Source organism: Hetaerina americana, unplaced genomic scaffold, assembly GCF_022747635.1.
Source record: "Hetaerina americana unplaced genomic scaffold, ioHetAmer1.1.p SCAF_6, whole genome shotgun sequence".
In the NCBI taxonomy this organism is placed as follows: Eukaryota; Metazoa; Arthropoda; class Insecta; order Odonata; family Calopterygidae; genus Hetaerina; species Hetaerina americana.
The window spans coordinates 67,378,728-67,391,831 of record NW_027287205.1 but is presented as its reverse complement, the minus strand read 5'-3'; the positions used below and the strand labels follow the sequence as shown (position 1 = coordinate 67,391,831).

The window sequence follows — 13,104 nt, the reverse complement described above, 5'->3', positions numbered from 1 at the left end:
TTATGATGGTACTAGTTCCCACTCCAAAAAAGAGAAAGACAGCATTATATGAGGACAACAGAACAATGAGTTTGATATCACATTCAGCTGAAATGGATCATCCACAAGAATGAAAACTTGTACTTAGGGGATGATCAGTTTGGGTTCAAGAAGGGGAGAGTCATGTGTGATGCCATAGCAGTAATGAGGTCACTAATAAAAAGGAACATGGAAAACAATCAGGATGAATGCATCTGTTTTGTAGATTTCAAAAAGGGATTTGATAGAGTTAATTGGGTAGAATTAATCAATGAATTGCAGGAAATAGAATTAGCTTGGAGAGATGGGAAACTTATCTGCACCCTCAGACTGCTCAGGTGCAAGTGGCTCATTGGGAGCCAGGATGGCCAGTGATAAGCAGAGGAATCAGACAGGATTGTTTATTATCAACATGCTTTTCAACATACATAGGAAATAATGGTTGATGATTCATGGGGAGACCTGGTAATAGGAATGAAAGTTGGTGGGGAATTCATAAAATCAGTTAGGTTTGCTGATGATCAAGCTTTGTTTTTGCTTGTTGGCAAGGGATACAAGTATTGCATAGCACATCAGAAAATAAGTTCAATCCATGAGGTGAGAACCACTGTAAAAAAATTAAGGCAGTGAGGATTTTGAGAAGGAGGAAGGCTAATTCAGTCATTAATATAAGAGGGCATGAACTGTAGCAGGTGGAGCATTTTACCAATCTTGGCAGTTTTTCAGGCAAAGATATTCAAAGTAAATGGACATAACATAAGAAGAGTTCAAGCAAAAAGTTCAATGAAAAGAGTTCAATGTACAGGGTTCGTCCGGAAAATAAGTGTACTGAGCTCAGGAAAAAAATTTATTACACTTTTACATATCTTAAGCTAATATTCCTCAAAATAGGACCCTTGTGAGTCGATACACTTGTTCCAGCGGCGTTCCCATTCCTGGAACGCTCCCGCGAAGGCATCATCGGGAACCTCTCGAAGACTCGTCGTCGACCTCTTCTCTGCCCTCCACGAACATCTTGTGCCACCGAAAGATCATGTTTCTGGACATGGCTGACTCCCCGTAAGCCTGGTTAATCATACCGACAGTTTCGGTAGACGATTTCCCAAGCTTTACCGCAAATTTGATGGAATAACGCTGCTCCAAAAACTTCGGCATCGCGTTCCGTGACGTGGGTCGAGCGTGGAGGTTCGCGTTAACAGAACTCCTCACTACACCACAGCTCAGAGCCGACTGCCTTTTTCAGCGTCGCTTGCCAACATACCCCCCTCCAATCGCAGCCCGTCAGAGCGGTGCTGGGCGCGTCTGGAGCGGCGGGAAAAAATCAGTACACTTATTTTCCGGACGAACCCTGTAGAGTAGCATGTAAGGTTTGTTTTTTAGTAGAATGAAAGCAATTTATTTTGATTTAGTTTATGTCCATCCAAAATCTACTTTAAATGGTAGAACACCAATGCCAATAATTATAATGAATAATTGTACCAAATAATCCTCATATAATTATGTGAAAACCTTATTTTGTAAGTGCTAGTGATTATGCACAATCAAAAACTATTAAAGATAAAAAATGGAAAAGAATTCCAACCTTGTAATTATTTCTTAGTCATATTTCATATTGCATCAAATCAAGAAAGACTATAATATGCCAAGTGACATAATGATAGCTATATGCCATGATAAAATATCTTGATTGGGACTGGAGCTGCTACTTGAAAATGCTCACTCAGACCAGGAATCAAACCATGGGGTTTTTCATTTCAAATGAATGTTGAATGGTCTGAGCATTCTCCCTGCCTGCAACAAGTCAGTGATTTAACTCTAATTCATGATGTCATTAAATGAAATCCAATATTCATGTGGTTTCATGATTGATAATAAAATGATAAAACTTTTCTAATATATTTTACACTAAATTTTCCTTTAAATCTTTTCTGTTTCAGATAATAATGTCAGCCATGAATCTCATTCTCATTGTGAAAAAGAGATTGAGCTTATCGGTAAGAGATAATTCTATGTCAATTAGACCATAAGTAACTTCTATTCAAATATATTTATCACACATAACCTCCTGCAACATGAGGGTATTTGACAATGAAACCAAATTTTATTTGTGTGATCATAGGTAAATAAGAATAATAAGTAAGTAGTGGCTTTCAACAAAGCTGGCTTTGGGCCTTAATATCTGTTTTACTATGAACATAAGATGTTAAATGATAGAATGAGTATTCAAGTTTATCATTGCTGAAACATATTCCTTCTGTTTCACCTGACTGGTCAAATCTACCAATAGGTGTACCATGGGGTCTTAATATTTCTCTAAAAGCAAACATGGATTTTCTTTTCAAAATCCTCAATCACTCTTATTGTGAATGATGAAATGGCTTTGCGGATGGGGAAAGATAAAGTGGCTATTTCCTAGTATCTAACTTTGGGATAGAGTGTGATTTTGTACAGCCTGGAAACATTTTTATTGAAACAAAATAATAACTGTAGATTTTAGGTTTTTGAAATAGTGTTGTGGAGATGGATGGAAAGGTGAAATGGCATGAAAAAAACAAATGAGGAAGTCCTAGGCATAATGGGTGAAGAGATGGGATGGTTGGGAGATATCCAAAGGAGTCAGGAAAGGTGGGTGCCAGGCATTGTCTGGTGATGGATGTTGAAGAATGTGATAGGGGGAGAACTTTAGGCAAGCAAGGGAGGAATTAAAAAAGGATAGGCATGTTGAATGGGATGAAGTAGTGGCCTGTTTCACATTCAGAATAATTCATTTATGTTGTTCCCTTCATTAATAATCTCAGTCTCCCATTAAGATGTGTAAAATAAAATCGATAATGCTCCTGGAACCACTCTTTGGCCCCGTATATGAATTATTAGCTGTATACATTGACCGGATATTCCAGATACATTCCATCTAATTAAGCCAATTTTTTTAAACTAACCCACACATTCTTCTGTGTTTCTCATTAAATATATTTACGTTGACTGTTTATTTTGCTCTGATACATTTTGCAAGATTGGAACCTAAAGATTTGTTGATAAAAATGCTTACCATTAATAGGAGACCTTATTCAAGTGAATTAAAGGGTACTAGTTAACCTATATGAAGGCTGATTACAAATAAATAAGATTAGCATTTTACAACAAATAAAAAATTGCAGTAATTCAATAATAACATTCACAAATAATAAGTGTAGTTTTTGCCTAGAAAAATTTTGTAATAATTGATTGTATCCTTCAAAAATGAATTGCCTTTTGTACATAACATATGACAATAGCTCATGAATTATATGCAGGGCAGCAAAACCTTAGTGGGAAAGATTGTTGTGCAATTTTTCATATTCTACCTTATTAAAACCCCTTCATCAATTACAGCCAAGATGTAAAGGAAGTGCTTGTGAATTCTGGTAACACCTACAGCTATCATAGAGGGAGCTATGATAAATGGTCCTCATAGGGTAACCCATTACCGATAGTAGGAAGGGTAGGAGCAAGGCCAAAGGCAATCTTCAGAGCATCTGTTCCCTATTGATATGGCTGAAAATCTGTCTCGTCCTAATGGGGCAGACATTGGAGTCATGGGGTGATATTAAAAACCTCAATTAATTATTCAACAAACAAAAGATGATCCAATAACAAAATTGAGTCCTGGCAAATGTGGGACTTGGCCCATTGGGCCAAGTGGGCAGTCACAATAAAAAAAATCAACAGCAAAGATGACAAAGAAGAGGGCAAAGCAGTTAAAACAGTGAGTCGGAAAGTTATGATGACATTGAGGATGGAAATTAGATAATAAAAGGCTGAAGATGGAAGTATAGATATAGGGCTGCATGATATGAGATGGAAGGACGATAGGGATTTTTGGTGCAATAATTATAAAGTAATATAAAGTGGTGGGGAAGGAACAATGAACTGTTTTCTCATTGTGAACATTGGCATATGATGACTTTATTAGAAAACATAAACATTGACTATGGTTTTAACATACAAATTAGAAGTTAAGTTCTTGATAGAATGAGAAGGAAATTCATAAATGCCAAGCCAGATAACTAATGTAAATAAAAAATAAAAACTTCTCTTTAATCTTTTTGTTACTTGGATGATTACAAAATATGAGAAGTCACAGCAGTGAGGGGTTCATTTAGTATTAAAGAGGTATGAAGATGCAGAGCAAAGATTTGACAAGATAGTGACAGAATTTTATTATTAGAATCAAAGCTGGATCAATGAACTTGGTCATTGTTTAGGTCTAAATGCCAACAAGCAATCAAAGGGATGACGAAGTCAACAAAGAATATGATCCATTCGAGAAAATAATTGCAGATGTTTCTAATAGGAAACATTTGATAGTGATGGACTGCAGTTTAAAAACAGGGATGACCAAGGGGAACAGTAGAGTTCCGAGGGCAGTATGGTTTAATCATTACGAACACTTAGTTTAGGCACAACAATAGGCATAGGTATAAATGGAAAATTTTAGGGGATTCAAAAAGCTAGGAGGATTAAGAATACTACAATATGGTTATGGTTAGATATAGGAACGGTGTGACTAATGCAGTTCTCAGGTAGTGAATGTGAATTTAAATTATAAATTATTCCTGATGAAGTGAAACCTCAGATTCAAGAGGATAAAACAAGAAAGATAGTTGTGGTGCTGGAATTTACAAGCATTAAACAGTATCATCAGAAATCAGTATCTGCAGGCTATAAGGTGAAATATGAATGAGTAAATGGATGCTTGTACACTAGAATAATAATGGGAACATGTAAAATAAGGGATACTGAAAGCTGCAAATTAGGCTATAGGAACAGTTATATAAGAAAAGAACAAGGAAAACATGAATTACTGACGGCATGATTAGAGAGATGTGTGAGAGAAGGAGATAGGAATACAAAAAGATAAATAATAAACTGAAGTGGAAAATTAAAAGGGTGAAAGAAGCATGGTGAAGGATTCAGTGCAAGGATATGGAAAGTTTCCCAAGGAAGGGAGAAATCGGTGTGCTGAACAGAGTTATGCAAGCACTTTCAGGAATCTTTAGATCAAAATTTTTAGATGACATGTATTAAAGATGTAAAAGGGAATTTGGTAGATTCTTCCTCACAAACTAAACTGTCATTTTCTGAGAAATGCAAAGGAAAAGGACTTCCTCTCACAGCTCTGATTAAGCCAATTTTACACAATATAGGTCTTCATACCAGATGGGTATGCTCCTTAATTTTTATGTCAATTTTTGGGTGGAAACAAAGTTTTTAATTTAGTGTTTAATCTGGAGATTTCAATCAGAAAAGCATGGTACTAGTTAAATGTAGACCAGGATGGATGTGTCAGTAGACTTAAAAAAAGAACATTAACCTTTAATGCAGAATGATCAAATGATGAAGGTCAGACTGTGCTTACAGAAACAGTTGGCTTTATTTTTTCTTCTATTTCACGTCTTATAACATGGCACATTACTCAGTTTGCTTGTCTCATGTGTTCCAATTTTTGCTCAGATTTCCATCTGAAGATATGCAACCAACCAAACAGTCATGTGAGCAGTGTAGATGAAGCATCAACGGCTTCTAACACATCATGAAATGGATTTATTCTAAGTAATTAAAATACTCTTTATTGCATTATTTTTCTTTCACAAACATATCTCTGTCTGAATGCATCACAAGACTGAAGCTTATATTGACTAGAATAAGAGGTTGAATTGTTAGAAAATCAGATTTCTTTTACGATGTACTATGGAATGTGGGAAGCAATATACGAGGGTGGTCTGACAAGTTTCCAACCTTACAAAGATACAAGACATTTTTTCTGAAATTTTCTGAGTTGGAAACTTTTCAGACCATCCATGTATTAACCAGGGGCATTCAGGAATATGGGTATTTGCAATATGCATTTTGCAATTTGCATTTCACTTCATTTCATGTAACACTTAGGCAGTTAATTTAGAATTACATTTATCCATTCACATATCATCTGCTTAATATTTTATTTGTTCTCTACTCATGCAGCAGTACCTGTCACATGCTGTCCCAATGAGGGGAAAGCTGACTTTGAAAAAGCCATCCAGATGACAGGTGAGTAGTTAATCATTCTGCATTATGCAGCAATTAATTTTAAGTACTTAATACAATATATATACTTGACCCCTTAGGGAATTGTATTCTAAATCCTTGGAGATGATTTCCAGCCATATGAGAGCAATTTAACATTAATTTAAACAAACAAAAATGTCAAAATGTTCTTGATTGTACAATTTAAGCTTTAAGACCACAATAGAGATCATCTCAAAGTAGTTCACTCACACTGCCAAGAAATTATCTAAGTATTCAGTAAACATTTTAACTCTTTCACAGACATAATACTCTCAGTTGTCAAGTTAGTCAGTTCCATTGGTGTATAAAGTAAACAGTGCAAATCCCTCATATATTTAGGAATTAAAATGTAAACTAAGAATTTTCCAAAGCTTAATCTGGTTGTTCAACAAAAAAACTCCATGAAATAATCTGAACAGAATAGCACCTAGACAAAATTACATTCAGAGCTTTCCTTCATAGAGTTGGAGGCATGGTAGTCCAGTGGGTAGAGCGCTGGGCTACTGACCTGAGAGAGTGTGATTTTCGGGTACCAGATCTTCCTGGGAAACCAGAGGAAGCACAGGGAAAGGAAGTGGCACTCATAACCTGATGTGTGAATTTCACTCACAGATGGGCTTAGTATTAGGTGAGCTCTACCCTCACCTATCAAACCAACTATCTAGTCAATTAGTGTGGCTATCCAGAGATTTCTAAATGAACATTTTAATTCAAAGAAACTAGTGCCACATACTACAGTGCATTGATCAATCCATTTGATTTTGAATGAAATAACTATATTGAGTATTTCTAATCATGTTCGATTATTAAAATCCACCAATGACATCCTTTATTTGAGTTCTTAATGCCTCTCCAAGGCATTACAATCAAGCTCATGGAATAGTGAAAAAAACTTCTTTAACGTTAAGTAGTATTTTCAATCTCAATTCACAAAGTATTTTTTATTCCTTAGCGCCCCTCAAACAACTTCAAAGTATATGAAAAACATTTTTAATCAAGTTTTTATAAAATTACCCTACAAATTTGCAGATCACCTTTGCAGCTCCTATACTACGCAATTTAATATCTTTTCAGGCTATGGAAAGTTCCACTATTTCCTCCTGATTGTATGCGGCTTTGTGAGCACCAGTGAGGAAATGGATGTGATTTCAATGTCTTTCATCTTACCATCAGCTCAATGTGACCTTCAACTCAATACCGAGACCAAAGGCTGGATGAACAGCATTATATTTATCGGTGAGTAACTGCTAAGGTAGAAACTCTAATAATGCACTTAATCACTTCTTATGACCACTTATTGGTACTGCTGTATCTACCATGAAGTTGTATTGAAAGCATTATTTAGGATTTTAAAGGAGATATAAGGACTAGGAATACTTGACCTTAAGATAGAAAAAGCATTAAAGGAAATAAAATCTAAGAAGACTGTAGGAATGGATAACATCCTCCAGGACTACACAAGAATTTATATAAATGGGGATGGAAAAGTTATAATGGGCTCTTTAATAGAATGAGGTATTTGGCCAGAAGACTTAGTTATATCAGTATTGATGCCCATTCCAAAAAGGGAAAAGCAAAAGCATGTGAGTACTGTAAGACTTTAGCTTGATTTCAAATGCAACAGAAGAAAATAATACTTAGGTTCCTTAACAAAATGACAGAGAAGAGAGCAAGTGACTACATAGGAGAAGATGTTTGGGTTCAGTAAGGGTATGGACAAGTGTGAGGCCATAACAAAAATAAGGTTACTAGTAGAAAGGAGCACAGAGTATAACCAGGATATCATTGTATGCTTTATCAGTTATTATAAGACATTTAACAGAATAAACTGGGTAAAATTAATGAACATTTTGCAGAAAAAGGAGCAGACTAGAGAGATTGACAATGGTGCAGAGAGTGAATGGAGAAGTGGGTTGGGCAATGCTAGGCAGGGAGCATGCCCATTATAAACTGTTTTTCTCAATATATGCATATACCACAAAAATGGTTATGGAGAAATGGGATGGAGGAAAAGAAGTTTTCAAATCAGTTAGTTTGTGATTGATCAGGCATTGGTTAGGCAAGCAACCAAAAGCTGTAAATCGTTACTTAGTGCATTGCAAAATCAGGGTGGCAGAGTAGAATGGACATAAAAGATGAATTTCATTAGTTAAGGAAGCATTTACAATGTGATGAGCATTGATTGCAGGCACCTAAAGTAAAATTGGAATTGACAAGACTAGTAAAAACTTTAAAATTTAGATTAAAGGCTTTTGAGATTATAATGTGGAGAGGAATGGAGAAAATAAAATGGAAAGATGGGAAAACCAACAATAAAGTCCCAAGCATGAAGCGGGAAGTGAGACAGCTGTTGAGATAAATTCAAAAAAGCAAGACAAGGGGGTGCAGGAGATACCGTAAGGCAATGGGATGCCAGGTACAGTAATAGAGGGTTTAACGCTGGGAAAGCAACATAGAGGGAGGGAAATATGTAGAAGGTATTTTGGATTAAATAAAGGGAGGGTAAATGTATTCAGGGCTGAGAACAATTTAATATTTAGTATAGCGTTTAAGAAAATTTTATGTCATTCTGCTATTTAGGGTTCAGGAGTATGGTAGTATGTGGTCCCAGGATTCATCCTAAGCCAGGAGACTTCTACTAATGATGAGAAAATTTAATTCGCTGATTTACTGAGGCATTGCCACTCCAGTGTACTGGTAGCCTACAGTGCACTTTGTAGAATTAGTGGTGTATGTAAAACTTTTATGGGTATCTAGTAATATCTTTATGAGAGATCATCCCTTTATCCACCTTTCTCCTCAATTGGTACAGTTTATCATTATATGTTAGTTACTATTTTACTACTGATACCTACTTCTTTTCCTTCCTTTGGAGTAAGTCATTGAATAAATCCAAAATGCTTCCTTTCTGCTTGTTGCTAGGAATGATGGCTGGTGCTTATATTTGGGGAGCAGTGGCAGATTCCTTGGGCAGAAAGAAGGTCCTTATTGTCATATCTTTCATGAATGGTGTCTGCATCATTGCTTCCAGCTTATGCCAGAACTACCAACTGTTCATGCTTTTTCGATTCCTCAACGGAGCTGCGTGAGTAATCCAAAGAATGTTTCATGTTCTCAATGAAGTAAATGCAGGACATTTTGGAATGGTAATTGAATAAAAAATGCTACTTGAAAGCAGTTCATTTTTTCAGTTCAAAACATAGTGACACTTAATACCAGCAGAATGAGAAATTGTGATTTGATGTTTATTTTGGCACGCATTCCTAGCAAGTAAACAAGTTGAAATTAAAAAATTAAATCATATACACAATTGAATTAAAAAAATGCTTTTAGTCATACATTTAGATGAAAATATACACTACCCGATGAGTGTGATCTTCAAAAAATGTTCACATTTTTACAGAAATCACTTGCATTTCTTAGTTGATCAATAGTTACAACAAGTTGTTCTATGCACCAAATTATTTTAATATCCAATGCAAAATATTGCCAGAAGAAATAATTTTGGTGTAATAAAATATTTGAATTATCATCATCATCATAAGTATTTCAATCCTAAGACTGGTTTACTGCACCCCTCACATTCTTCCCCATTTAGTGTTAAAACCCTCACCCTCTGGTAGGTTTTCTGTTTTACGTCCTTCTTAATTTGCCCTATGTTCTTGTCTCTTGACCTTCCTCATGGGATCTTTCCATCAATTTTTCCTTCTATTATGTTTCTAACTAATCCAAGGTGCCTCAAGGTATGTCCAATCTATCTAGTTCTTCTTTGTCGTAGAGCTCTCCATATGGTCCTTTCCTCTTCTGCGCTTCTATATACTTCATCGGTCTTCACTTTGTCTATCCATTTAATCTTCAGCATTCTCCCCCAGTACCATGTTTCAAATGCTTCTATTCTTTGTTGGTCCACTTTTCCAATATTCCATGTCTCTGATCTGTAACTATGATTAGAACTATGCACTTAGAAAATTATTTAGCCCAATTTAATGTTATTGATAATCTAACTCAATTAAAGGTAGGTTTTGGAGGGTCCCTAAAGGCTGTTATCTTATATTTTTTGCAAAGACTTCCTCCTGCTTTACCTTATTTCCTTCTTCAGTTCTTCTAGCCTTAGGCCTGCTCTCATGCCATTTAACAAATCTATTTTCTTCCTTCCTCTTCCCTGTTTACCCAACATTTTCCCTTCTATGGCAACATTCAACACCCCACTACCTTAAAATATTTCCCCCAGCCAGTAAAATATCAAATCATAAGAATAATCATACCAACAAAAACTGAGATATTTCAAGAGGGGTGTCATTCCTAAGCAATATAATGTTGGGCAAATTCCTTGTCGATTCCCCCCTAGAGGAAGTTTAAGAAACTGTAGGGGACGATTCAATAGTAAATTTTAATGGAGTCAATTGCTAAATGCACATTACAATACAACAATTTTCAAAGTGAAAAATCATTTACCTCAACCAGAATTTGTACTTGGATCATTGAAAAATTTTTGAGTTTAACCTTGATAGCTTAACTGGCTAAAGCACTCGACCAGACATAAAAGTTTCCAGGTTTGAATCCCAGTTAGGATGAATGATTTGTTTCCCATTGGATATTATGGGACCCCTGGGAGAGTTTTCATACACGAAAGGGCAGTATCTCACCAATTAATATCAGGTATTGCATGGTTGCAAAGAGCCATGTCTTATGGATTGCATTTTATTCCTTTTGTTTGACATACATTATTTACTTCTCCTTTTTCATCAAATCTTCTAGCTGTCTGCATGCCTTCCTCAAGACTAGTCACTTTCTTTCTCCTCCCTGTTTGCCCAGCAATCTCCCTTCTGTTACCACTTTTAAAAACCTATTACCTCTTAATATATTCTCTATGCACTTTGTGTGTCTTCTGTTGATATTCCTCAGCAACTCACTCTTATCCCTTTCCATATTGTAAAGTCCATCGTTAGTCTTCCCTTTTCTCTGACTTACTGTCTCAATTCTTCTCCATGCCTATATCTCAGCAGCCTTTAATCCTTGCCCATGCTCTTGACTTACTTAACTTCTTAATTACTGGACTTACTTGACTAACCTATGTTCTACATTAAATTCCATATACATTTGATATTTTAATTTGTGCATCTTACTTTGCAAAACACCATAAGGGTATTTGGGTTATTAGATAGCAGGTTTGTTTCATTTTCAGGATTTTCAAATTCTCACAACTGATGTTTCCTTATGCTTTATACAAGAAGTCTGAAAGGGAAAAAGACTCCTTCCTGGCACTTATAGTTTATTCAAATGTAGCATTTCTCCTTCCCCTCCCATTGACTACAACCTTGACATGGTGGAAGGGCTTCTGCGTTCCATTGACCCCCAGAAATGTGCTGGCGTGAGTAATAATATTGCTCCTGGTAGGGTCACCCATGCCAAATAGGTCGAGGCTAGGAACTAGATGAAAAGTAGTCACTCAGGATCTGTTCCTCAGGGAGGTAGCTGCAAAGGCATCTGACCCCAGTGGGGGCCATTGAGTGATGGTGTCATGTTAAAAACACTACTGAAGAAAGCAATGGGAAATCACCTCAATTATTATTCCCAAGACTTTCATGATCGGCAGTATAGAGAAATTTAGTCCTGGCAACTACGGAATTCGACCTAGTCAGCTGTGTGTTGTGCCTGCCAGTAGGAGAGGCAAAGCTTCTGCAATTGTCATGTGACGAAACCCTTGAGTAGCAAAACCGACAGCGGCAGCACATAAGACACGGAAGAAGAAGACGGATAAGTTTGAATAGGAATTTTGAATGCTGAGACAATGTTGAATACAGAAAAATTAGATAATAAAAAGCAAGAGATGGAAAGAGGAAATATAGATATTTTAGGTTTATGCAAGGTGAGATGGAAGGATAGCGGGGATTACTGGAGTGATATTTATAGAATAATATACAGAGGCGGGAACGAGAGCCGACAAGGGATTGCTATAATATTGAATAAAGAGTTAGGAAGAAGTGTAGCCAGCATAGAATAAGCAATGGATAGAATATTACTAGTAGGGATAAAAGCAGAACTGACAAACTTGGTCAATGTTCAGATGTACATGCCACCAACTAATCATATGGAGGAAGAAGTCAATTGGATATACGATTAGTTAGAGGACATAATCACATGCAGGAAAATGTTTGATAGTGATGGGGAATTTGAATTTAATGGTAGGCGAAGGATTTATTGCTGATGAGGCAGGGGATAATGGTTTAAGTATGAGGAATGACCACAGGGAGAAAGCAATTGAAATCTGCAGGAGACAGGGGTTAGTCATCATCAACACATGGTTTAGACACCACAAAAAGTGTAGGAATACATAGAAAATGCCAGGCAACTCAGAAAGGTTATATTATGTTTAGGCATAGATTTAGGAACAGCAAGATCAATTCGCACAGTATCTGGGAGCAGATGCGGACTCTGATCACAATATAGTAATCATGAAATGTAGTATGGGATTCAAATAGATAAATTAGGGAAGATGGTTTAGGAGATGAAACCTAGAAGCATTAGCTGGATTAAAAAAAAAGGAGTATCAGCATGTTCTAGAGAAAAGCATAAGAAACACATAAAAGCATAACTAAAACTTCCCTCTCCTTCTAAAATCTATATTAGCTTCTTATATTAGGCAAAATTAGGTAAATTTCAATGCTATAAGAAGTAAACTGTTCATAGCTCTCTAGTTTAGCATGCAATTTAACTCTTATTAGGGTACTGAACAACATGTTACCTCAGTTTAAATGAATATTATAATAAAATAATTTTACATTAAATTCTTAGAGTAAAGTGTGCTGTCAAAATTATATAAGCATAATATGAAAACATGATCTTTACCACTTTATTTAATGAAATTTTATGAAGTATTTTGCAATAACTGATTCATAATTGATTTTATAAATAAGATAAAGTTAATGTTTGAATTATTTGTAACTAGTTGATTTGTAGATAATGATTCATTATAATAAACCACAGTCATACATTAGT

The 13,104-nt window shown here is 35.8% G+C and overlaps 1 protein-coding gene across 3 annotated transcripts in view; it reads left to right on the top strand.

Moving 5' to 3' along the window:
* Window positions 1-13,104, top strand: part of LOC139695104 (synaptic vesicle glycoprotein 2B) — a 52,422-nt gene that overhangs the window by 24,807 nt on the left and 14,511 nt on the right. For 2 of the 3 annotated variants that reach the window (XM_071593736.1, XM_071593738.1), the window contains exons 3-6: window positions 1,956-2,012; window positions 6,022-6,087; window positions 7,180-7,341; window positions 9,028-9,190. In XM_071593736.1, the coding sequence (XP_071449837.1) occupies window positions 1,956-2,012; window positions 6,022-6,087; window positions 7,180-7,341; window positions 9,028-9,190 (448 nt within the window). Of the gene's footprint in view, window positions 1-1,955; window positions 2,013-6,021; window positions 6,088-6,652; window positions 6,734-7,179; window positions 7,342-9,027; window positions 9,191-13,104 lie in introns of those variants that run through there. The other variant, XM_071593737.1, reaches the window with a different exon arrangement.